This window comes from Taudactylus pleione, unplaced genomic scaffold (genome assembly GCF_031769625.1).
Source record: "Taudactylus pleione unplaced genomic scaffold, aTauple2 ptg000332l, whole genome shotgun sequence".
In the NCBI taxonomy this organism is placed as follows: domain Eukaryota; kingdom Metazoa; phylum Chordata; class Amphibia; order Anura; family Myobatrachidae; genus Taudactylus; species Taudactylus pleione.
Genome location: NW_028284733.1, coordinates 4,050,752 through 4,078,049, shown reverse-complemented (window position 1 = coordinate 4,078,049; position 27,298 = coordinate 4,050,752). Strand labels below are relative to the sequence as shown.

Here is a 27,298-nt window from a genome sequence, read left to right as displayed (position 1 = left end):
GAGGGAAATCAGGGACTATGAAGCAATGGATGGAGATGATGGAAATGGATCCAAAAGGGGGTGGTGGGTATATGGGAATGAAGTGGTGCAGTGACAATGGCTAATACGTGCAGAGGGAGGGCGTCCCACAACCCACTGCACTTCAGGTAATACAAGTCAGTTGTGAACAAAGTTCCCTCAAATGAGTCAGATGGGTAAAGTCAGAAATGAACTAACACAGTCCAGGTGAGGCCTCATCTCATCTTCTTCTTTAGTCCTGGTCCTGTTTCCTGTCTTCTTCCAATTCTTCATCCACTCCTGCTACTGCCAATGGCCGGGTCGTATTCCAGTGGACACCTAAGAAGCAGCAGCTGGCTTGGTCCCCGCAGTGTGTCTGGGCAAAATCTGATCCAGACCCACAATTTCGCGAGATCTCACGGGCTGGAGGGGATGCCATTGCTCCGGACTCCTGCGCGCTCATCTCACCTTCTGAGGAGACTTGTGGCAGGCAGAGGGACATGATGAGTAGTAGTGGCAATGTCTGAATGTGTCGAGCTCCTACATGTGTCGGCTATATTTAGGCTTCCTCAGGGTTTGTCGCAATTAATACTTGTATCACTAGGTACAACATATATACCGTTCTTTTTCCACAAGCAGAGCGCTATCCCATGCAGACATATTTGTGGATCACAATTTATGTTTTTTCCCATTGGTATAAGTTAATGACCACATTGGTATCGTATTAAGACCCCGGGCGGAAGTGACGTATCTAAACAAAAAAGCATCATGGGATATGTATTTCGTGGTAACCACGCAAACGGATAAACTTCCGGTCAACGCTAGCAGGTCACATGGACAGAATTTCATCCATATGATTGGCGGTTTGAATACAAAGCTCCAGAGTGCAGTTTGCTGATGATAAATATACAGTATTGTAGGTGTGTATGCGAATGGGAGATTGGCTGGAAGGGGTATTTAAACAGTAATTTGGGAACATTTAGCACTTGTTTGATTCACCCAGAAAGGAGTGGAAACACATTGGTTTCAAGATCCAGTGTATGGTGAGAAATCCTTTGATATACCGGTGATGACAACTAGCAGAACCAGGAGAGCCATGGGTTTCTAATGATGTAGTATACACTATATGCTATTAAGGCTTGACCATTGCCAGTTCTATATTTCAGCCGGTAATTGTTTGATTATACCACCTATGGATACAAACACAAGTGCTAATTTACTATGGATTTAATTTGGATGTAACCCCGGTATAACCTAGTGTGGGTGATGCTGATTGTGCTTTTTTATTGTATCTTTAATTGATTTTTTTTTTTGTACATGTTGATTATTACATTTGAAAAAGACATATTACACTATATGTTTTCTTTCTATTTTTATTTATATGTTGCTACATGTTGGAATGTAACGATTGCTCCAATGGGACAAGCATAATACATAAAGATACAAGAAGTCCATTTGTTTCTGTGGAGAATCTCAACTTGAGCGCAATAGGTGAGTGGACATTAAACATACCAGGAATGTGACTATAATTTTACATATTACATGTATGATATAAGACAGTGCTGATGCATGAACTCTACTTTCTGGTTTTGAATGGTGTATATTAAAGGAATGGGGAACTCCTTATCTGTAGAGTTCTACAGTGGCCGCAGTCTGGTTGCGCAGGAAGAATTCACAAGCATTGTTGGTCCACGATCGTATTATATTTCACCAGGGTTTTTTTTCCTGCTGTACCATCTGTTTTTATTCCAGCGCTGATGCATGAACTCTACTTTCTGATTTTGAATAGTTTTTTTTTCGATTTGCCTGGGTTGATGCTGAAATTGGTTCCTTTTTGTATTTTATAATACAGTATGAATATTGTGTCTTTAATACATCAAATATTTTACAATAATAACTAACCAATACAAATTAACATATTAGAAAAAAAAGAAGCAGCAATATTCATTTAAACATTTTAAAGAAATTTTCCTATCAGCCTTCTTTCAATTTTGGAACAAGTTACAGAGTGGGGGTGGGGAGTGGACAGAGTCACTGCACAAGTTTTAACACTGAAAGAGCAACAATAATACAAAAGAGAAGACTGCTCTGTAGCCCAACACTTCCATTGCATAAATAATTAATTTGCATTTTCAGCACCCCAAATTCCACACTACTTGTACGAACATCACAAAAACTTTTAGTGGTGCATCCACGAACAGCAGAAAATTTTTTTTTGGGTGCTGCAAAAAAAGAAAAGATAAAAAATATAAATTATATATATTTACATATATGCGCAAACAATATTCAGTGCAGTCATGAGAATAGTATAAAAAAACAGCTTTACTTGTAATAATGCTCACATACATCAAGGTAAAAGACATCACATATAGCTCGGTTCTTAGCCCCCGTCAGCTCATAGATCTCCACAGCTGCCATCGGGACCTCTGGTTTTCCACTTTCTCTACAGTATAAAAGGGAGCAGATAGAAGGGTTAGCCACACACCCTGATTAAGTCATAGGTGAAACGCGTTGGGTGTGGCATCTAACATTAGACGGTGTTACATCACCTGCTCCTTCCAGTGACAGCGGCAATCCAGAAGGTCACGACGGCGGCTGTGGAGAGCTATAAGCTGAGGGGAGCTATGAATTGGGCTATATCTGAAGTCTTTTACCTTGATGTATGTGAGCATTAATATATATATCCCACAAATTCATGTTACTTTTTTAAAAAGAAATATGTAAAAGTATTTTGTACTATACAAACTGGTAAAGTTTTATTGAGTGAGGTCAAAAATTGTTAATATTATTGTTATTATAATTAGTAGAATTACTTATATAGCACAGCATATTTCGTTGCACTTTACAATTGGGAACACCAAGTAATAAAACAAGACTGGATCATAACAGACAGACATAGAGGTAAGAGGGCCCCGCTCGCCAGCTTACAATCTACAGGGAAATAGGCACTGATACACCAGGATAGGTGCAACCTATCACCTATTGCTTAGTGGTCCAGCCAGAGTGCAGAGGTTCATGGTGGGTTGTAGGATCCAGTCATACAGAGGGTGTGAAAGTGAAGAAAAGAACAAAATGAAAGTTATGTGTGGACTGTATATTGGGAATGGAATTGGGTAGGATATCTTATAGAGGTTATTTGGGTAGTTCTGGAATTTGATAAATTTGTCTGAAGAGGTGAGTTTTCAGGGAACGCTTGAAGATTTAAAGACTAGATGCAGAGCCAGGCCTGACCAATTTAATGCAATTTAAGGCAAGATTCTTTCAGGTGCCCCCCCCAATATGGGACCTAAGAAGGGGGCATGGCCTCACTGAATAGGTGACCGGGGAGGCAGATAGTGTCATTGTCTCAAACCATCAAATCTCTCTGCCTTGTGTGCCTCCAGCCATCACATCTCTCCATGTTGTGTGCCTCCAGCCATCAAATGTGTTTGTCTTGTTTGTCTCCAGTTATCAAATATCTCTGCCTTGTATATATCCAGCCATCAAATGTGTTTGTTTTGTATGTCTCCAGGCACCCAGTCCCCAGACTTTTATCTTGTGTGTCTCCAGCCATCAAATTTTTCCCCTTGTGTATCTTCAGCCAGTCAGTCCCCAGCCTATTGTTCGTCTTCAGAAATCAAATCTCTCCCTCTTGTCTGTCTCTAGCAATTCAGTCCCCAGCCTATCGCTTTAAGAAGCTCACATAAGTTACTTACTTTTACTGTATTTATCTGCTTCTCTCATCCGCAGCGTGCTCTCTGCTGTAAATGATGCTTAGATGAACTTAGGTCATGCCAGCGTCATATTGATGGAAGCTGCAGAAGCTGTATGACCCGTGCGGGGCTATGACAGGCAACAGTGCAGCAATGCTGAAAAGCCTGTACATTCCATTGGAGGACCACCACTGTTAGCTGGGACTTCTGAAATCTGGAGCTGGCGCAGCGGAGCTTATATATCCAACCTTCCCAATTTCCCCTAGAATTTTACAGATGCCCCTAGCTATTTTCCAATACCAGCTCTGACCAGAGGAAAGTCTCATTGTGCATGGGAAGGCATTCCAAAGAATGGTTGCAAAACTGCTAAACCATCGGTTACATCAGAGCCTCACGCACACTCAGAAATACTCAGAAATTGCTAAAATTCCTGTACGCAGTGAGAGCTCAGGCTGCGTATGCCATCACAGTGGATAATTTATGCACGCCCCTGTAATGGCGTTCAAACACACTGGCACGCCCTTTGCTCTACTGCCCACCCTCCAATCACCACCCCCATATGGCACTTCCTGTCAGTCACTCTGCGATGGGTCTGCATGATGTCTGAGATTGCTGTGCGATTGCAGTGGCAAGTTAGCGCACACGCACTCCATGCACAGAACGCGACAATCAGCCAATTTTGTGCGAATTAGCAACTGTGATCCTTGCTGAATCAGGCCCTATGCCCCATGTTTTATTGCAATGTTATTATACAACAGATAATGAAAAAAACAATAGCGGTGCTAATGTTGCCAGTAAGGGAGCATATGAAATAACCAGCTGTAATAGACTGCAGCTATCTTGAAAAGCGAGGCACTGACCCTCCTAAATACCAAACTGAGCAAACAAAATCAAGAAGAAGCACTATCCAATGACAGTCAATAGTATTTAATATTAGACAATATAAAACACAATGATGGATAAAGATAAGTACATATAGGGTAGTATCTGCAAACATTAAATATGACCCCGTAGGATAAAAATGTCAAAAGACATTTATTTTACACTAATGTCTTTAAAGAGGTCCTAAACAATATAAAAATGGGCCTTCTATTTTGAAACTGAAGCCAATATATCTGTAGATTCAGTTGATATAATAAACCGAGAAATCACTGTGCAGAAAATTATTTCCAATGGAAGGAGACTCTCTCCAATATTAGTAAATAAATCATCAAGACCAAATGATGCACCCGGTAACTGACTGCTACTGTTATCAAAACTATTTAAAACAGTAAAAAAATTAACATATGAAAGAACACATATCAAAATGCAAAGCAAACAACCATGAGGTTATAATACCAAAAATTAAATAAAATAACTAAAATTTAAAATTAAAATCATTATTATATAAAAATATCTCCATTTTAGCTAATTTATCATGACAGGAAAAGCTGCCCTAATTCATCTAAAAAAATCTGACAAAGAAAGGGAAGATGACTAACACATACATCAATAAATATTAGTAATCATATATGTAACCTATATTCTAAATATATTCAAAAGACATTCTATTACACAGTGGATGGGAAACAGGACGGAATCTCAGATTTAACAATGATCTTACATCCTACAGCACAAAACCCATTAGTAACTAACAGAAGTCTCAAGATAGAGTACCTTTATTTTGAGGAAGTGAACAGAAAAGAGAGAGAGAGAGAGAGAGAGAGAGAGAGAGAGAGAGAGAGAGAGAGAGAGAGGAAGAGCTATTCGTATTCGGGATATGCAAAAGGCTATGGTAGATACAAGGGATAAATAGTGGCAATGTTCAACGGTGCGAGTGGATGGTAACAGTCATTGATGGGCCCCTCGGGACCTAAGGTGTCCATCTGTCTACACCCTCCATCCCCAAGACACCCCCCATTCTATCAAACATTGTTGAGTTCAATGGTATCATTTAACCCATTGGGAACTAAAGTCCCTCATTTAAAAATCCAATATGCCTCTTTCTTGCATAATAATTGATATCGATCTCCTCCTCTGGTCGCCGGTTTGATCTGTTCGATCGCTTTTACTCTAATGTCTTTAATGTTTCCAGCGAGGCGGGCCGCCACATGTCGATGTAGTCTATGTGTTTTTACATTTTTCAGTACACAACGTCTATGATCCAAAAACCTCACGTTTAATATACGTGTGGTTCATCCGACATATTGACTGCCGCAGCCGTATGTACTAACGTAGCTGACATAGGTACATTGACAATTCAGAAATGAGTTAATTGTATAACTGTTTTGATCAAAAGATTAAATTATTGTGTTACTTTTATGATCAGCATGAGGGGCATATAGCCTTCCCACATTTAAAGAAACCTTTAGGTTCAAAGCCAACCTGGGTAACCTATGTTCCTTTCTGGAAACAATAATTTTCTATGTAAGTAGACTAGGTGCTAATTTGTGCTTCAGGTTACCAGCCTTCCTAATAGCACTTTACACTTTCCATCCAACTCCATGGTGAGAAACCTGTCCATTCTGAGAAGGGAGGAGTTTCTCCTATGATATTTCTAATTTCAGAGGCTGAGGAATTATACCGGGTTATGATCTATTATCAGTAGATGCATCTTTTTTGAGCGCAGGTGCTAGATAAATGTCAAATAGAATCTGATTGGTTGCTATGGGCAAGATCTCCACTTCTAAAAACCGGCATTTTAGTAAATATACCCCTAAATCTCTCTGCATATTTTATTCCTGTCCAACCTACAAGTGCAACAAGATTTGGCTAAGTAAGAGAACCCGAGTGAGGCAACAATATAACAAACAGGAAACATTTCATGACGATTATAGTAACTTAATATGATCACAATCCCATTGGCTGCTCCACAGCAACTGGGGGAGCGGTGGGCAATAAGAAGTGTAAAGGAGCACTGGGTTCTGTGATCACATCATGCATCTCTGTTGATAGTGATCAGAGAAGAGACTGGACAAGCATACACCAGTGGACATGGCTGAACTGGTTTTAAGGCAATAATTTATGTAAAAGGATAAAGGGTGAAGACCCTGGAAAAACACCAAACTTTGCCAAAAATTCACTGAGCTTACAGATTGTAATGTGACATGTAATGTTGGACATTCAGAGTTTGAGTTGATGAGGAGAGAGTGCAATGAATCTCCAATTAGTAGGTTTCCTTCTTATGTAGATTACAGAGATAATATTGTGCTACTGAAGATGGAAAATGAATAAGCGTTGCTACAGTTACCGGTTTCTTTGACAGTTTGTAAAAGACACATCATTTCATTTCCAGTACACTGCATGGTTTCATTCGTGTAACAGTTATCAGAAGAATCACTAGAACATGTTTGGCAGATCCGTCCATTTGGTTGATCGTTATCATCAGGTACTGTGAATCAGAAACATAAATAGGTCTTAAGAAAGTCATACACTACAGGTTTCTACAGCCGAAGAAACATTTGTCGGTGTGATTAAATTATATTGCAGTGCACACCATACATGGAAGAATTTGTCAGATAGGACTGATAGGGGTAAATTTACTATTGCTCAATTTGCAAGTCGATTTGAGGAGTGATTTAGCACTTCTCGAATCGCATGCAGTGAAAAACGTGTTTTCACTGTATTTACTATTAGTCGATTTGTTTTGCGATATATATATATAATGGGAGGTGATACCTGTTGAGACTATTAAATTACATTTTGTACCCTGCCAGATCTGAAAGACATCATGTGCTGGCTATTATACCTGACATGTTATGTTCTGCTATAGAGAATGCTGCTAATTAAATGGAAACTGTTATTGGCCACAATGGAGGACACATTTAACAATTGTAGCACTGTACAAATGACTTGTATCGCCATATCACCACCTGGCAATGTGGTGAATTTTTAACTAATCAATAAATGAAAACTTCTCTGCAGCACCTGTTGTCCAAATTTCTCTTAATTAAGAGCCTTAGGGATAAATTGACTAAAGTGAGAGTTTTTAGAAGTGAGTTATAGAAGAAACGTTATCAATAGCAACCAATCAGATTCTACTTAACATTTAACTAGCACCTTCTAGAAGATAATAGCTAGAATCCGATTGGTTGCTATGGGCAACATCTCTTTTAAAACTCACTTCTAAATACTCTCACTTTAGTCAATTTACCCCATAGAACTCACTCCACAGTGCTCTAAGATGGGATACTTTAATTTTAACAGCCTATTAACAGCATATTAACATTTTAGGGATCTGAGCTCTTGGTAACTGATATTGCCTAAAGCAGCTGTATGCCTACAGGAACTGAAAAAAAAACCTGGCACTAACGTAGCGTACGCAGGACCCATTCTGCGAGTGTGCAGGACGGGTCCTGCATAGTTGCACGCAAGCCCTTGAATGCCTCTGCCTGATTGACAAGCAGAGTCATTTAAGGGGCGGTGCAGGGGCGGCCGCCTTTCCCAGAAACGGGGGTGTGTCCACCTCATTTTCCGGGCATGGCTAGTCCAGGATCTGCGTTGATCAATGCAATGTCCTGGGTTCGCAAGCCGACAGCCTAAGTATACTGAGGATTACTCAGCTGGCCAGAGGCCCGGCACCATCCACAATAGCGACCATCGACCACTGATGGTCGCGATGGTGATCCCAGCCTGTGACATCTGTCGCAGTGTTGGGATTGCAAATGCAGCAGGGGGTGACGGCCCTGTTCAGACGGACATTCTGCGCCTCCATAGTGCTGGTATAATGTTCGATTGTGTGACCCTTGTGCATCCAATGGTGTGTCTTAATTAGGGATGTGCGCTGGACCATTTTTGACGAATTTGGATTTGGATTTGGTTCTAATTCGTCGTCCGGCTTTGGATTTGGATTTGGATTTGCCAAACTGCGGTGACTGGCTTTGGATTTGGATTTGGATTTGGATTTTTTGCCAAAATTTGCAAAAAAATCTAAAATTACATAAATTGGGCTTTTTTTTCTTCCTAGAGTGTTATGTACCTCAATAACATTCATTGCCAGACATTTACAGTCAATTTAGACCACCTCACAGCTTAAATTATTGTTTTCACCATTATTGGCTAAGGGTTGCAGTGAGCTGACTGGTGACCGAGCATCAGAGCAGCAGCGCAGTGGCACAGACTCCACAGTTTAAAGCACATCTATGAAACTATGCCACACAGCAGTGGCAGAAATGAAAGGTAGTGCTAGATGGAATTGTCCTTGGGCCCTCCCACCCACCCTTTATGTTGGATCTTAAAAAGGACATACACACTTTAACAAACGAAGCATTTCAGCGACAGGTACTGCCACTTTGTGGCTGAAGTGCTTGGTTTGTCTGGGCTCCCACAAAAAAATCTTCCAATCTACTAAAGGCAACAGGTCTACAGTGGCATGATGTCACCATCATTGCCATCCTCACCCTCATCAGTGTGTACATCATCCAATTCCTCACACAATATCAGTTCATCCCCGCTGGAATCCACCATTACAGAAGTATCTGTACTGTGACGTGATGGGTGGGAAAGGTTTTCCTTGTGAAATTTCCAGTTCATTTTAATGAACATCATTTTTTCTACATTTTGTGGAAGTAGCCTACTTCATCGTTCGCTCACAAGGTTCCCAGCTGTACTGAAAACTCTCTCCGAGTACACACTGGAGGGTTCGCAGCTTAAATAATGCAAAGCCAGTTTATACAAGGGTCTCCAAATTGCCTTTTTTTTCTTCCAATATTCGAAGGGACTCTGTGACATGTCTACGTGTACGGTGTCCTGAAAATAATCCTCCACCATTCTTTGGATGGTAATCGTATTAGATGGAGTTACGGTAGAGGTGTCACTGGTGTTGGGCAAATCTTTTAGACACGACCAGATGTCAAAATGTTGACTTGACTTATCTGCATCACCACTGGGTCTTTTGGAAAAGGTGCATTTTTTTCTGGCTGCTGCTGGAGAAACCGAAGGAGGAGACGTCATCGTAGTGCCATGTGTCACTTCAGCTGCCAACTTGCTCATCAGGAGCGCTTTGGTTCTTTTAAGATCTGGGTCAGTTGTAAAGAAAGACACAGCATATGACTTGAACCTAGGATCAAGAATGGTTGCTAAAATATAATGATCAGATTTCAAGATCTTGGCCACCCATGGATCCTGGCGAAGCGAACAAAGGACTTGATCTATCAGTCCAGCATACTTTGCGGAATCACTTTGTTTAATCTCATCCTTCAATTTCTCCAGCTGCTTTTCCAAAAGCGAAATCTGGGGAATCACCTTACTCAAGCTAGCAGTGTCAGCACTCACTTCACAAGTGGCAACTTCAAATGGTTTGAGCACCTTGCACAAGACAGAAAGTACTCTCCACTGTGCTGGGGTAAGGTACATTCCCCCTCCTCACCCAATGTCATGGCTTGTCGTATAGCTATGGATGGCTTTTTGCTGCTCCTTCATCTGCTGAAGCATATACAGGGTTGAGTTCCACCTCGTTACCACTTCTTGCTTCAGTTGATGGCAGGGCAAATTAAACTATTCTTGCAGGTGCTGCAATCTCCTGCACGCTGTTGCTGAATGCCGAAAATGTCCCGAAATTTTTCGGGCCACAGACAGCATCTCCTGCACCCCCCTGTCGTTTTTAAAAAACCCTGCACCACTAAGTTTATTGTGTGAGCAAAACAGGGGATGTGTTGGAATTCACCCAGCTGTAATGCTTTCACTATATTTGTAGCATTGTCAGAAAACACAAATCCTGAGGAGAGCCCAAGTGGGGTAAGCCATGTTTCTATGACATCTCTTAGTTTTTCTAAGAGGTTGTCAGCGGTATGCCTCTTATTGAATCCGGTGATGCACAGAGTTGCCTGCCTCTGAATGAGCTGGTGTTGTTTGTTAGATACTGCTGCTGAAGGCGATTCACCCACCCAGTGGGCCGTCACAGTCATGTAATCTTTAGTTTGTCCACTACCGCTTGTCCACATATCTGCGGTTAAGTGGACAGTGGGTACAGTAGCATTTTGCAGACCAATAATTAGGTTCTGTTTAACGTCCTGGTACAGCCGAGGAATGGCTTTTCGGGTAAAATGAAACCGAGATGGAATTTGGTACCGGGGACACATGACCTCAATTAGCTGTGTAAATCCCACTGCATTAATTGCGGATATTGGACGCAGATCTAATATTAGCATAGCTGTCATGGCGTCAGTGATCCGCTGTGCGACAGGGTGAGAGCTGTCATACTTGCTTCCCCTTGCAAGAGATTCTTTAACAGTTTAATTGTTTTTTTGGTATACTACTAGTAGTCTTCTTTGTCCACTTCTGGGATGAAGATCCACCAGCAGCAGCAGCAGCAGACCTAGTGCTCAAAGATTCAGTTTCTGGAAATTGGAGGAGTCACCGTGACTTAGCACTAACAAATTGGATGTTGTACTACCACTGATCATTCCTGAGGATATTGAGGAGGAAGGTGTTGTCGGCAGAGATTGCAGGTGCTGGGATTTAGTAGAGAGAAGGCATCTAGCTAATGCTGGACTGCTTGTTGTTATTTTTTTGCAGTAGTTTCTGTTATCAAACACCTGTCATGAGCTCGCTGCAGATGACGTAATAGCGTAGAGGTTCCTAGATGCTTAACGTCCCTACCTCTACTAACTGTGGTCTCACAGAGGCTACAAATGGCTTGACAAACGTTGTCAGGGTTTGGGTAAAAGTAATTCCACACAAAAGATGTGGATTTGTTGGTTCTACGTACACATACACACAGTGGGCTTATTATGCCCAGTCACGGAGCACACACAAAGGGCTTATGCCCAGTAAAGTCACAGAGGTTAAGCGGCAAGAACACTGCCTACTCTATCTAATCTAACACAAGCACAGACAGTGCACTACCTAACTACGCGTGACACACGAAATGGCGCCGACTGCCGGGCACCGCGCCTTTTATAGAGGCCGAACGTCACCGGGCTCTCGCGAGGTCTCGCGAGAATCCGACGCCGGACGGGTGACGTTCCGCCTCGAGGTGGTATCCGAGTCAGGCGGGAACACCCGAACTTGCGTTCGGGTGGACTCGGATTCCACCTGTTCGTAGCGGTTCGGATTCCTCAGAATCCGAACCGCTCATCACTAGTCTTAATACGCAAAGAGGTGGATTAGCACCACAGATGGTGGGTGTCTCTTTTGGAATCCCATCAGCTGCGGCATTAGCCTAAAGACTAATAGGGGGTATCCAGTTAGTGATATACAAACGACAGCACGATTGCGACATTGCAATCGTGCTGTCGTTTGTATAGCTAGTGATGTGCTAGGACTGAACATTCACTCGTTCAGTCCTGGCACATCCCTCATCCCCGCACATGCAGAACCTGATGAGATCGTCAGGTTGACCTGCATGTACGGGCGATGTCGGATGTCGGAAGCGCCCCGCGGGCACGCGCATCGCGGGACGCTTCTGTCCAAAACATCCCCGATGCATGCACGATTTGCAAGCGATTACACGATAATGACATCGTTATTGTGCAATCACTTGTTTAAATCGCTTAGTGGATACCCCCCATTAGTCGTGCCGTGGAATAAGATGCAGTCTCGGTTGAATTAGCGTCCAACTCTGAAACAGGCCCAAAAGGTTAAAGTAAGTAAAATTCAAACTTGCAAGGTTCATCGTTTCCTAGAATAAAAAGGTCATTATGGTTCATATTTATTAGACACAACATTTTTCACTTTTATTAAAATAATGAATTTACAGCAGGGAAATAAAAATATAAACACTTACATATCGGTATCGGTGGCGTACAGTTATCTGTGTGACAGCAAGTGGTGGCCGACTTGAATTTGTAATTTAGAGCACTGCGACTCCCCGAAACATTGCATTCGTTTTTAGGTGCACACGCCATGAAAAATTCTTTTTTCACTAGTGTTCCATCTATAAAACATAATTAATAATGAGGATCTATTATAAAACAAGCAAATAGAATACTTTTAGACAGATTTGAATAACTAATAAACAGCAGTGAGCTGAGCCTCTTGGCACCGGACCCCTATTGAATGCTGTAGTCCAGCATCTGGCTGGCCCTGGCTGTGATACAGGTCTTTTATGTGCGGCCTTTGACCTTTACTGACACAACATTGATACTGTAGAATCCAGTAGGACCAAGGTTGTGATGTTAACCGATTCAGCTGTATACTGTTGGCTATGACCAACATTATGCTGCCTAAGGGCCTGATTCAGCAAGGATGGCAATTGCAGAGCTGCACGCAAGCTATAGATATACTGTATGATTTATGCACGCAGGCAGAAAGTGATAAGGTACCAGCCAATCAGCTCCCAACTGTCATTTTTCAAACACAGCCTGTGAGATGACAGTTGGGAGCTGATTGGCTGGCACCTTATCACTTTCTTATCACTTTTCACTCTGTCTCCTAACACTTCTTAGTAAATAGACCCCAATGTGTGGTAAAATTTGGCAGCCAGTCCCTCATAGTTGTCCCAGCTAGTGTTCTTAAATAAGAAGCCTGACTCTAGACAAATGTATCTCCTGGACAGAATTGAATGTTTTTTATGTCATTCTATAGGATAATTAACATGCAGGAGTGTATATACTGGACATGTGCAGACCAGATTGCATCAGTTATATCAAAACAAATTAAATAGAAATAAAATGGCCGTAAGGTACAGTAGTGCATGGCAAATCCCCAAACCCATTTCTGCTATCTCTAAGTCGCTCACTTACTGAAAGCAGAATGTGTGACCCTAACAGTGTACAGAAACTCAGCGCGGTTGCTCCTTTGTGACATAAAGCATGAGGGGGCTCAGAGGTGACATCTCTGGGAGTACAAAAACTTTCACTGTTTGTTGGGAAGACCTTGATGAATTCAAAGAGCACTTAGCTAAGTATGGATTACAGTACATGTAGGATTGTAATTAGAGTTTGTGTTAAAGTTGAAATGCACTATTTGTTGTTGCACTAAGCTGTTAGTTTGAGCAATTGCAACCAATCAGCTTCTATCATTTATCTAGCATCATATTTAAAATGACAGTTAAATGGCGATTGGTTCCTTTGGCAGACATTATGTCTCCAAGGATAGATACATCTCCCCCACCGTCTTTTTTACGCTACACAACAGCTTGGATTCCCAGGCTGGTGTCAGGAATATCCCTGTACTTAGTAAACCCAATTTGCCAACGATAGCTACTGTCTGTAATAACCTTCACTGGCTGCCTCTGATGATAGCTTCTGAATGCCTAGCATGAAGTACCGCCAGCTGCCCTCCTATTACTACCTACATCCTCTGGACAATCTGCTCTTTATCCACTGAGGCATCACCAGAAATCTCCTAGTGACAATGAGAACGTAGTCAGCTTCTCTAATGTCTATAGCTCCTTCATTCCCTGATGAGATACTAGGACCAATGCTCCCATTCTATAGAGGCTTCTTGTTCCACACCTGCAACGCAAATCACTGTCTTCATTACAGGGACTAATACCGTATGTCAATATGGCATGATTACATCAGGTACCATTGAAAGAAGCACTGCGGTGTGTGGTGCGGGCCCCACCTGGACCCAGGAGCCCCTGTGCACCGCACACCCTGCACCCATTGTAAATATGCCCTTGATCATATGGTGCTTCCCCCATAAGCGCATTATTCCCAGATGCAGCAACTACTGTGAATGAGTACTATAAAAAAATAATAAAATCAAGCGCTGATAACAATTTGTAAACCCCTGTCTCTTTCCAGCAGCTACCAATTAGGGAATACACAACCCCCAAAGTGATAACAATATAGAAAAAGGGTTTGGAAAAACACAAGTTGCATTTAGTAATAATAATAAATTATTTGAATAATACACAATTCACAGTCACACCGGCTGGTATTACCAATATATAAAACATACATAAAAAAACATTTTTCTAATAGTAATCCATTATGTGGAAATGCTGGATAGAAAGTCTGACAGTCTTCAAAGCAATTATGATGTTACTTATTAGTGTTTAATAGCACAATTCTCGATTATGCCTATTTATCCTATTCTCCAGTCATGCACAAGCAGGGTTAGTGTAGCTGTCCTTGCAAATTATATTACACAGTACATCACTGCAAGCTCAACAATTAGCTGTGAACTGAGAAAGTATAAATACCTCCTCTGGTTTGCATTCCTGGCCAGGTAATGCATATTGTACTGACTGAGGGGGTCATTCAGACCCGCTCGTGTGCGTCAGTATGCACGCAAGCGGGTCGATGTTCCCCACTGCGCATGCGCACGACAGAGGGAGCTCCGTCGTGCGCATGCGCGAGACCCGGCGAGTGACAGGCTTTCAATCGCTGCGGGTCTCGCATCAAAGGGGTCGTGTTGTCGATGTTGATTGACAGCACGCCCCCTTTGATGGGTGTGCCGGGGGCGTGCCTGCCAGACGGATACCGTCTGAAGCCGGCCCCTCTGACATCACTAGTGATGTCAGTGGGAGTGATTTTGGCTCTGATAGAGCCAAAATCACTCCAGGGCTTGTGGCAGGGAGACCCTACCGCAGGGTCTCCGTCGCAAGTCCAATGGTCGTGATGGTCAAGACCATCGCGACCATCTTTTTGGCCGCTCGCATATGCTGTGGGTGGTCACCCACAGCTATACGAGCGGCCAGGAGGCCGCTCCATTTTCATGGAGGAGGGCCCTGATTCAGAGCGAGCATTCTGCTCAGAGCGCTCAGCTCTGAATCAGGCCCTGAGTGCATCAATTAGACACCTTGCAAGCTGCGATCCATCTCAATAGACACTTGCAGTCTGGGGTTTGCAGTCCCAGTTCCCTCTTGAATGCTGCCTCATGTAACCTTTTTCCAAAAGGTCTGTGCACAGAACCGATCTCCTGCTTGGGAAAGTTTGAGATAGTTCGGCCGGTGTGTTATAATGAGCTCTCTTTACACATGACTCCATCTCAGCAGCTTCTCAGCAAATCCTTCTGATGAAGCCACATTGCGGATCTTGCCTGCATGGACTAGTGCCATCATCAGATGGCGTTAGCACATTACCTACAATGGGGCAGCCCTGCCAGAGAGGGATCTTGCAATTCCTCTCCAATGGGCTGCAGGATGTTGCAAAGCGCATTGCTGCTTTTGCCGCAATACGCATGTGCAACTTTATAGCCACAAGGGTATCCGTAGGTAGAAGTAAAGTGATGGCAGGTCCGATCATTTTACTTTTTCTTGATCGCCAGGATAGGCTCTTATCAGAGCCATTGTCCTAGCGATTAAAATGAATACATCCCAGCAGAACAAACATCCTTATTGCCACAATTTGAGGCAATAAGACTGCTTGCGTCAATATATATGCCTCTATTTCTCTAGAAGGATTTTGAAAATTATAATTTGCTCAGAGAAGGAGGGAACTTCCAGTCATCTCTTTCCTCTATGAGCAGGAAGCGATGTGCAGTTTCAACACCGAGCACAGATCTATCTATCAAAAGATAGAAGGTGACATTACCTAAAACGATCAACCCGGTTATAGCTATCATTTAATGGTAGTGAATGATCAATGATAGCTAAATGTTGATAGGTTGATTTGGGCAACTTCTACACCAGTTCTGTGAGGAAGGTTTAATTGATACATCTCCCCATAAATGAGGTGAGGTGAGTAAATAGGTGGATACAAGGGCATATCTTTAAAGGGTGCAGGATATACTTGCCAACTCTCCCTGATTGTCAGGAAGACTCCCTAAAATAGTAGAAAGTTCTTCCAGCATAGCCAAAATCATCAGTCCCTGGCACTACAGAATTTTGGTCTACTAACTGGCTGCTTGCCAGCGTCAGTGCATAGAGGACTGGGTGTAGGAGAGTTTTAAACCATTCCTGTCTCTCAGTGATGAGCTGCAGCTAGGCCTGTCTAACCGGGAAAACCCGGAGTTCCACATCTCCACTGCTACTACAGAATGCACAGGCTTCACTCTAGTCTCCCTTGGAGGGAGCTTATCCCACAGAAATGTGGGCAATTCAGGTGAGAGATAACCCCTCTCACCACAATTATATAAAAAAACAGATTTATACATTCATATGGGATTATTAGTTTCATTTACCTGCATTGGGTATAAGGTACAGTGATCCCTATGGCTACATATATTTTCTGAAATGTATCAGTGTGTTTTTATCAACACGTAGATCTTACTAACAGCTTTGGGGATCTTTTACATTAGGATGTAAGTCAGTATTAGGACACGCCCCTCAGATGTAGCAGTACACGCCCACTTTACCGCTGTGCTCATAGGTGCTGCTTTCACCATCTCCCTGAAATGCTTTTTCAAAAGTAGGAAAGTAGGGTGCAGGTTGTGTGGTGCACATGGGCCCCTGGGTCCAGAGGGTCTACACCACATACCCTGCAGCAAAAATCACAGGGACAATGGCGGCGGCCATTTTCCTGGTGACTTGCGTATGCATGATACAGATGTCTGTGATTACGCACGCAGTTCAACTGCGATAGTATGCTAATCCATTGCGATTGCAATTCCCTCACAGCACTACATATGGACGCCCACTTTACCTTACACACATCCATAATATTTAGCAAGACTTCAAAACCATCGGTACAATCGAGTACCATCGCAGCCTCACGCACACTTGTGCAAGCTCTGACCTTACTCAGAAATTGCTAACAATCACACGCTATCAGGCCTCAGGCGGCATAGGCCATTGCAGTGGATAATTTATGAACGCCCCTACAACGGTGTAGAAATGCACTGGCACGCCTGCATTCGCCCGACCACCCCCCTCCCCCCGTCACCCGTCACCACCCACAAATGGCACTTCCTGTCAATCCCTCTGCGATGGGTCTGGGTGGCCTCTGCGATCGCAGTCCCGATCGCAATAGCTAGTTCGTGCACGCGCATTGTGATGCATACACATGCACAGAACGCAACAATCAGCCAATTGCATGTGTAATCGCAATTGCGTATGTTAGTGAATCAGCCCCTTTGTCTCCTCTCTTAAAACATACCTGGGTGGATAACCTAGAAACCTTGGAGGAGTCTTTTAAATCTTACTCTGGAGAAGCAAAAGTTAAGTTATGCAACTGCTGGTGATTACTGTAATAAAGTCTCTTTTGGCAATGTTTCAATTATCTTGTGGAACATACTTATATACGTCATAGTAAAGAAAGATGTACAGGCGTTATCCGCAGGACAGACAGTACCGGCTCCTCGGCAGTATCCCACAAACTCACCAATACACATGTGGCAAGAAAGTGCATAACCTATGGGAAGACACAGAACATCTATTACAAAAACATTATACAACATTTTACAACTCAGCTTCAATTCAGAGCCAACATGAGTATAAAGTACAGAAATTAAATTGCCAATGAATCATATGTAGAAAAACCAGGAAACCCTGCTGAGATGGTCTCCTAGCTATGAGGCGGATAGAGCATTTAGTAGCAAAATTAGTGTAAATTAGTACCAAAAATAAATGCGTGCAAAACTTACATACAGTATTTCCATTTTCCACAACTATAAAGAGCCACTGACATCTCGGAATCCATGTATGTGTGCTTATAGACAGCATGTGCTCCTAGGGCAGGGGTCTTCAACCTTTAACCCTCCAGCTGCTGTGGAACTATACATCCCAGCATTCCCTGCCACCATTTTGATATGACAGCATGCTAAAACTGTGGTAGGGCATCCAGGGATCTGTAGTTCCACAGTAGCTGGAGGGCCAAAGGTTGAAGACCCCTGTCCTAGGGCCTGATTCAGATTTGGGAATAAAGTAATGCTGCGTACACACGGGACGATCTGTTCGGTGAATGATATATCTAAACGATCTCCCTAGAAATTCCCAGTGTGATGGATGAACGATATTGCTCACTCTGAATCAGGGCCGGGTTTTTTTTTTTGGATCGGCCTCTTGGCCGCTCGCATAGATGTGGGTGACCACCCACAGCTATTGCGAGTGGCCATGATGATGGTCGCGATGGTCAAGGGTAGTGGTAGGGTCTCATGGCCGCAAGCCCCAGAGAGATTTCGGCTCTAACAGAGCCGGAATCTCTCCACTGACATCACCCGTGATGTCAGTGGGGCCCCCCAAACGGGGAACGCCTCAGTTTGGGCAGCCACACCCACGGCCCGTCCAGCAAACGGGGCGAGCTGTCACTCAACATCGACAGCTTGCCCCCTTTGGTGCGAGACCCAGAGCGACGGATTGCCCGTCACTAGCAGGGTCTCGCGCATGCGCACTACGGAGTGGAATTGCTGTTGCCAACCCTGAATAGCACTGGCATAATAAAGGCACAAAGTTCAAAGTCCCCCTGGTATCACCACCAGCCTTCACAAGGAAGTGTAAGTATTGTTGCATGTCACACGCATCACGGCTCTCGGAGCAGCTCCTCGATGTGATGAGTTGGCATTAGGAGGCTCGTTGGTATAAAAAGTGTGACACAAAATCAGCAATCAGACAAATTATCTTAACAAACTGATTCTGAGACACATAAATCATCTGAATGCCTGAGTAAGGATAAGAGATGTACAAGGACCCCCATGTTTTTGTTTTGATTCTAATTCATCATCGAGTTTTAGTTTTGGCAAACCCTCTAGTGTTGTGGTTCAGATTCGGTTTTGGTTTCCTTTAAAGGTGATTAAAAAACAAATGAGTGCTCATGTAATAACTTACGAAAAATTGGAAACCTTAATGACCTGTATAACAGGAACACTATTATTTAGCTTGTACAATAAGCATGAGATAAGGTTCTCCTTAATATAGAACGGACTTCCGTGAAGCTCCATTAATCTTTCTGTTTGGACAGCATGGCAGTATAATGTCTGCTATTTATGCTGCATACTAGAACGATCGTGATACAGCGCCACTAATTCTGCCACTTACTATACAGCATCTGTACAATCTTTGACTATTATGGTAATTAAATACAACTCGGTTTATATCCTGCTTGCAGGAAACCACTCACATTATTTATACCTGTGGGTCAGTTATTTAGGGATGTAGTTGCGTTGCACAGAATGCCGACACTCAGCATCCCAGCACCAGAATTCCGACAGGATGCCACTGTCAGCATTCTCGACTGCCGGGATCCTGAACCCAACCCATTATTTACCCGCTCGCTTTGAGGTAATATTTGGATAATAGCCGTACCTGTACTATTTAATAAATATCTGCGGTATCTTTAACCAGGGAGTTACAATAGGTATATTTAACAACATTTAGCTAATGAGCACAGAATTCACAGATAAAGTTGTATAATTTATGAGACTGTACAATGGCAAAAGGACATTACCAGCTAGGGACGGTATTTAATTAGTTTCTCACTCGCGATAAAGCTTTGCCTGCATCACGTATTTTAGATGCGGAAACTTATTGTGTGCGCCCTCACTTTTTGGCGTATACAATTCCAAAGTACGCGAAAACGGAGACACATGAAGTCAAAAGACGCGAAAAGTGTTGCCAGAATCGGGGAAATCAGCCTGAACCCCTCAATAAGCTGCAGAAACATTGGGGATCAATGTAGTAGTGCCCGATTAGCCCTAATAAAACTATTTGGCGTGCATAAGTTCGCACCATTGATACTAATTAGTGTCTTTGCACAAGTGGTGAAGAATGGCATAAAGCAGTATTTTTTGGTGAAATTAAGTAGTCCTGGCAAATTTGGGGTACCTGAAAATGGGTGCTAGCATGTTTTAATGTCTGTTAAGTGAACTTTTCAATAAAGTGAGATTGCACCTCTAAAAATGCACCTGCAATCTCTAAAACACTTGACCCCTTCTTAGTGCACCCCCAGAACCTTATTTCACTAGTTTGCGAACTTGTCCCCCCACTTTACACTTTTTCACACCCAAATTCCAAGTACTTTTTTGGGGTGTTCTTAGGACTTTTTTAGGATTTTTTTGGTGCAGTTCCATTGGGGGGGGGCTCTCCCAAGGGTTTTGAGTGGTTGCCCCACCTTTGCACCCCCAAACAAAAATATTGCACCTCTTTTCTCCACCTATTCAGAGGCAAATCTTTTTCGCCTATTACATTGCGTTTTCGCGTACGCGAAAAGCGGATGGAATTAAATACGGTGATACTTTTCTGACAGGCGAAAAGTCGCAAACGGTGATACTTTTTCGCGGATCTCGACTTTTCGCTTCTAATTGAATACGGACCTAAAGGGGATACTATTGATACACTGTATACAGTGCCGGGCTCCCTCTCTCATCCCCGAACATGTTCAACCTGACAATATCGTCAGGTTGGACAGGAGATTCAGGCGATTAACGGCAACTACCAACTACAAACGGGAGTGCGCATTTGTAGTTATCGTTCATCATTTTGGGGCAAAAACGAGACGATTTTTTGGACGACTGAACGATATCATCGTTATCATCCAGTCATCCAAAAAATCGCTGTGTGTGTACGCACCTATAGTCATATTGATATAAAAGTTAGATGACAACTCTTTCATTTTGTGCTTTGTAAGTTTTTTTTAGATTCATTTTCAGGCTGATCTTAGCAAGTTATGCTTCCGATTTAAATACAAAACATTCCTGCTGGTGTTACCAGATCTGTCACTAACTTTCCAGGGTTGTTTTACTGCAAAGCAAACTCTCTATACAATAAATGATGGGAATAACAACAAACTTACCAGTCTGTGATAGAGCCGACAGGATACATAGAAACAAGAGGAGAGACTTTAGCCCCATTCTGGAAGTCAACAGAATAACAAATGTGATGATGGCGCAGCTTCAAATTCAGATTGTGAAATTTCTCCAGAAGTCAGAGATTTGGAGTATAGTGCCAGAAGAACAGACGTGGAGTCTCACTAAATAAATATAAAGCTGCACAAGGACAATAGATTTAATATGATATTCTGTAGTAGTATATTCTGAATTGTTATACGTTTAGTTTTAATATGAAATGTATTCTATGTATAAGTGGTAACACATGACACCAGTGGGTGTTTTCACATGTACACAGAGGTCTATGCAGGGCGTATTGGGAACTTAAGGTGCCCACACACATACCGATATACTTACGATCCGACGATGTGTCTGATTTCCCTTGAAATTCTCCCTGGCAGCTCAGCACACGATATGCACACGATATACTGTCCAATCTTCATCCGATCTCCTGCAGCCTGACTTTTTTATAGTGCATTGTGTCCTAGATTGTCAGATCTGCCGTACAGCATGGCAGATCTGATGATGCAATGTGCGACCTGCGGGGGCGCGCATCACATGGTGATCGTGAGTGGGGACTCACGATTTGGGCATTTTTTACCAAATCTATCATTCCAATGTGTCGGAATCGGCCAGATCAGGTAAAAAATCACTATGTGTGTGGGCAGCTTGAAAGTGGCCCTAGAAAATATTTATTGAAGTGGCCTTACATGGACGGCAACAAATCAACTGTAGGTGGAGCCAACACCAAAGTAGGTGGATTTGTACATCACTATACCTGGAGACATCAGTGATAGGCAAGGCTAAAGCAGCGAGTAATGGTAGGCGGAGTTACACCAACAAAAGGCGGAGCATGTCACAGTAACCAAACCTAACACGCAAAAAGGTTAGAAATTATTGTGCTGTACAAAAACTTTCTAAGAAATGAAAACTTGGGCGATGTGTCATTCTCTGCTAGTAATAACTTTCACAATTCTAAGTAAAAGTTCTCAGTAGTTGACAGAATATTCCACTTTGCATATACGTGTAAGGCACATGCTACTGCTCTCTGTTATCAGAATGTGCTGTGATTCAAAGGGGGTTACTCCTATCAGCTGTGTACAGCAGTGTTTCCCAAACTCATTCCTCAGGGACCACTAACAGTTCATGGTTGGTGAACGCACATCGACCCAGTTTTTTTCTGTATGAATGTACAGTAAATGCCCCAGGTTGGAAGTCCCAGGTCCACGTTCCTGTTTTTTACCATGGCCAGGTTCTGAGGACCTCATTCAGAGTCGGTCGTTGCGGTCGCTCGGCCGTACGCAACCGATGTTTGCTAAACTGCGCATGCGTAAATTTCGCAAAAGCACATGCGCAAACTAGCTGTTACGATCAGAAATTTCTCTCTCCTGAAACACAGCCAGGTCATTAGTTTGAGTGACAGGATGAGGCGTTTGTGGGTGGTAACAGGGGAAGGTGCTTGTGAACGGGGGAGTGGAGATCCGAACGCAGGCGTGCCTGACTATGCAAACGGCGTTTTATGGGAGTGCATAATGAACTAAGTTGTGTCACGGCACATGTGACATGGGAGGTTTTTACACTGACTTGATCGTAGTGCTTAAGAGAGGGTATGGTCAGCCTTAAGCTCTATGACCAGCTCCGATGGTTCCCGATGGTCTCGATTAATCCTTATATGCCCGGAGATGACGTGTATTGCGAACGAGAAGGGGGCATGTTTTTAGTCTTACGGCCGTATCCTCCCCTTGCTCGTCCAGCTAATGATCCCATCTTAACGACGCAACTTGCGAGCGCTTCATTTGCATATCCAGCCGCTTTTCCCTTACAACCGAGCGGCCGCAACGACCGACTCTGAATGAGGTCCCAAGACCCAGAAAATTCACAGGTTGATAATCCCGTGTATTTTCTGGGTCATCGGTCTAAAAGGGGTATAAGAGGTCTCTGTGGACTGGAGTTTGGGAACACCGATTATGTTCTAGCGCTGTATAACAGTGGAGAGCAGCAGCATGTGTGGGGATTACATGTAGGGAAAATGCAAACTGAAGACATCAGATTAAGGGGCCCATAGACTAGCGACGGATCACCGCGTTCCGGTGATCCTGAGATGCTGGGTTTCAGGATTGGTTATATCCAACATGCTGGATTTCACTGATTTGCCGATCATGTTAAAAATATGATTGTGATTTGCAAATTGGTGAAACTTAACATGAAGAATTTCACTGATCCTCCGATGGAGTGCGGAACATCGATGGTTACCAGTCAGCATTTCTGACCAGCAGATCGGAGTTTCCGACCCCACGCAGCAATCTTTCCATAGGTGTGTGGGGGCCTTTACTCTTATAAACATAATCAAAGACATTTTTCACTGACAATAACATAGACTTTTTTTCCCCCCTCTACACATGTTAATTTACTTTTAATCTATAAATACAATAATAAAAATATATTAGAAATGAATTTGCATTGTGATTCCTACTCCTATCCCAAGTCCTCAGGACATATTTGTATTTCAAGTTAACAAGGTAATTACTAAAACAATTACATAATACCAAGGGGGTGATTTAGAGGTGAAGTGACTGTGGTTACATTGCCATTAGTGCATAGAATCAGATGAGCCCATATTCATAGTGACGCTGTTTTGTATCTTGCATTGCTGGAGGATTGGCTGTGTGACTGTGTCTAATGCTGGGCATACACTATACAATTATCTGTCAGGTATCTGTCCAATCTGGCTGGTTGGAATGAAATACAAAAAACACAGAGAGGACTCCGCACAGGATATCATAATTTCTATAAGATTCAAAAAACCAACATCTATATCACATTGACTTGGGGGGGAAAAGAAAGAGACCTCCCTATCCCATAACGCAGTTGGTGGTGCTCCCCTAGAGTAAAACAGTATATACCTAGAAAGAATTATCCTATATATTAGAATAACAGAAGAAACTCCTTTGTGGGGGCACTCTTAAATATTTCTCAAAATGTATTAATAATTAACTTTTATTTTATTATGTACTTAAAAAGACCAACAAAAGACAAAGGGTCTGATTCAGAGCCGAATGCAATTTGCGGATGGACGTTCTGAAAAAGGGGCTGGATATTTAAATTAAGTGCTCGCTCTTTGCGGTCTGTTGACGCCTCTATGTCTGAACGAGCGAACAAAACACGCGGTTGCTATTTTGAAAAAAACGCCCCTTGGCCGCTCACATCATACGTCATTTCCGCTATTTATTAGATTAATCAAGTATATCGAACGGCGTCTGAACTGTTCGCTATTCTTGTGGTAGCATTTTCCTACCGTAATCATGCGAGCAGTTCAGACTAAAAGACACCCAACTGACGTGGTCGATGACACTGCTTTGTTAATTATGCACACCCATTAAATGCCCGTTTTGACAGTTTGGCACGCCTGCGTTCGGATCTCCGCTCCCTGTTTTCAAGCACCTTCCCCTGTTACCACCCACAAATGCCTCATCCTGTCACTCAAAGTAGCAGGCATTCGCTATATTGCGAGCACACGATTTCTGACCGCACTGACTGGTTCGCGCATGCGCATTACAACCCATACGCATGCGCGAACATCGCTCGGAATGAACGAGCGGCCGCTTTCGAGCGGCTCTGAATCAGGCCCAGAGACCACAACACATACATTATAAAATAATCAGCACCACAGTATTGTGTACCATATATAACTGCAGCACAGTAGATTAAAAATAAATGGAAGATATCTGCACCACAGTTTAGATAAAACAGAATATAACCGCAGCACATTCAAAAATATAATCACCATTTACTATCTGGGTGTGTCTCATACCCTGCTGTTAGCAGTGGAAGAGAGAGGCAAAATATTAGATACACTTGTAACAATAAATGATAATATGTAGCAATCTCAGTTGTCCATGTATACAAGCTATATCGGGTAACCGGCGTCTGGTTTTATAACCCTTAATTACATTTGCAAAATCTTTATGCAAATAGTAGTTACATCATTTGTTTAGTACATCTAATTATATGGTTTGCATTACTAATACCTGGGTGTTTGTTGTTAGGCTTGATGCACCAGACAGATTCAATCAACACTTGTTGATCCTTTGTGAATCCTAATGATACTATAGGTTAGCCCCAACCTATTGTAGCTCTAAACCTCACATATCACATCCCACTATATACATGTGTATGGCTAAGGGAGAGGAAAGCCCCTCAAGTATCGGAGAGTTACAGGGGTATTCAATATGGGAGTGAAAAGTCCATGCTCCACTTTTCGCTCCACATCGGAGAATTTTCAGGGATAAAGTATCGGGCGCGTGCCCGCTTTATCCCCGTATTCAATATAAAAATTCCGAAAACGGGACCTGGCGAAGTGGGATTTGTGTAAAAAAACAAATTTTTCCTGGAAAAAATTGTAGGACCCCCCTAAAGTTGTAAAAACATGGGGGATCACTATGGGTACCCCCGTTTTAGCCTGCAAATGAAAGTCGGGGATTTAAACAGCTGCGGCAGGTTCTTTTTTCCCGAGATTGAAGAAGTGATGCAGAAGAGCACTTAGGTTATTTTTTTCGTTTTTTTAAGTGGTCCCATCAAATTTGGGGTACATGAAAATGGGTACTGGCATATTTGTATGTCCCTAAAGTAAGTTTTTAAAAATTCTGCAACTATGCACCTGCCGCTATAATTCTATTCTAGAAAACATCTGCCGCATACTTGCAGAATAGCCCTGAACCTATTTCCCTAGTTGTAAACAATTTTTTCCCATTTTTTTTTTTCACGCCAATTTTTAAATTAATTTTTTGGGGTGTCCCTATTTTTTTTTTTTTACTTTTTTTGACACAGTTATTTTTTAAATGTCAATCTCAGGGGTGCAGGCTATTTTTTTTAAGCCTGCACCCCTAAACCCCAATTCTGCACTTTTTTTCGACACCTATTCAATGGTGAAAAGTTATCCCCGTTTTTTAACAAAGACTTTTCGAACCTGAGAAAAGTCTTTGAAATTGAATACGGTGTAAAACTAAAACCTGCGATAATGACGTCATAGGTGCGATATTAACGCAAAAACAGAGTTTTTGCTCCCATATTGAATTCCCCTATTAGGCTCATATATTAGCCAGACCACTCCTAGCTCGTCTAACAATGAGACAGGAGGCACAAGTGTCACAGGAGGAGCAGACTGATAACAAGGGGAAACGTGTGTGGTATCTGTGCGGTATCACCGCATTATACACCCGGGGTTATGCTAACACCGGGAGGTCAGATGAGCACAGCTGATACTCACATATCCTGTGTGGTGTCACCGTGATGTACAGCGGGGCTATGCAGACGCCGGCCGGGAGATCAGCTGAGCATAGCTGATACTCACGTGTCCTTTACAGATTGCTACATATTATCATTTATTGTCACAAGTGTATCTAATATTTCGCCTCTCTCTTCCACTGCTAACAGCAGGGTATGAGACACACCCAGATAGTAAATGGTGATTATATTTTTGAATGTGCTGCGGTTATTTTCTGTTTTATCTAAACTGTTGTGCAGATATCTTCCATTTATATTTAATCTTCTGTGCTGCAGTTATATATGGTACACAATACTGTGGTGCTGGTTGGAATGAAAACCTGGTAATGTATGGGGGTAAATGACAATCAACCATTTGGTCCAAACACCGGAAAACAGACAAAAATTATTGTTCAAATTGGTTAAATTTGTGTGTTTTAACCAATTTGTCTGAACAACCATTTGTGTCTGTTTTCCAGTGTCTGTGAGCAAATGGTCGATTGTCTCATTTGCTCCCATACACTACCAGATTTTCTTTCCAACCAGCCAGATTGCACAGATATCTGACAGATAATTGTATAGTGGATACCCAGCATAAGTGATCATACATGTGGCTTCTGAAAAGTTTAATTTGTCTTGCGTATGTGAAAATGTCACCCCTAAGCACAATCTACAATCACATTCAGCCTGCCATCATAACTAATTAAAACTATTGATCCCCCCCCCTGAATATAGTAATCAATTGGCAGTAACCTCTGTCCCCACGAGTTATATCC

General features: G+C 42.6%; 1 protein-coding gene across 1 annotated transcript; it reads right to left on the bottom strand.

Moving 5' to 3' along the window:
• Positions 1–689: 689 nt before the first annotated feature.
• LOC148509100 (phospholipase A2 inhibitor and Ly6/PLAUR domain-containing protein-like) lies at positions 690–21,285 on the bottom strand. Its single transcript, XM_088443654.1, has 5 exons — positions 21,227–21,285; positions 17,735–17,851; positions 12,394–12,543; positions 6,919–7,059; positions 690–2,219 (listed from the first exon to the last, which is right to left on the bottom strand). The coding sequence occupies exons 1-5, from the start codon at positions 21,282–21,284 to the stop codon at positions 2,029–2,031; spliced, it is 657 nt and encodes a 218-aa protein (XP_088299780.1). The 5' UTR covers position 21,285; the 3' UTR covers positions 690–2,028.
• Between the last annotated feature and the right edge of the window lie 6,013 nt (positions 21,286–27,298).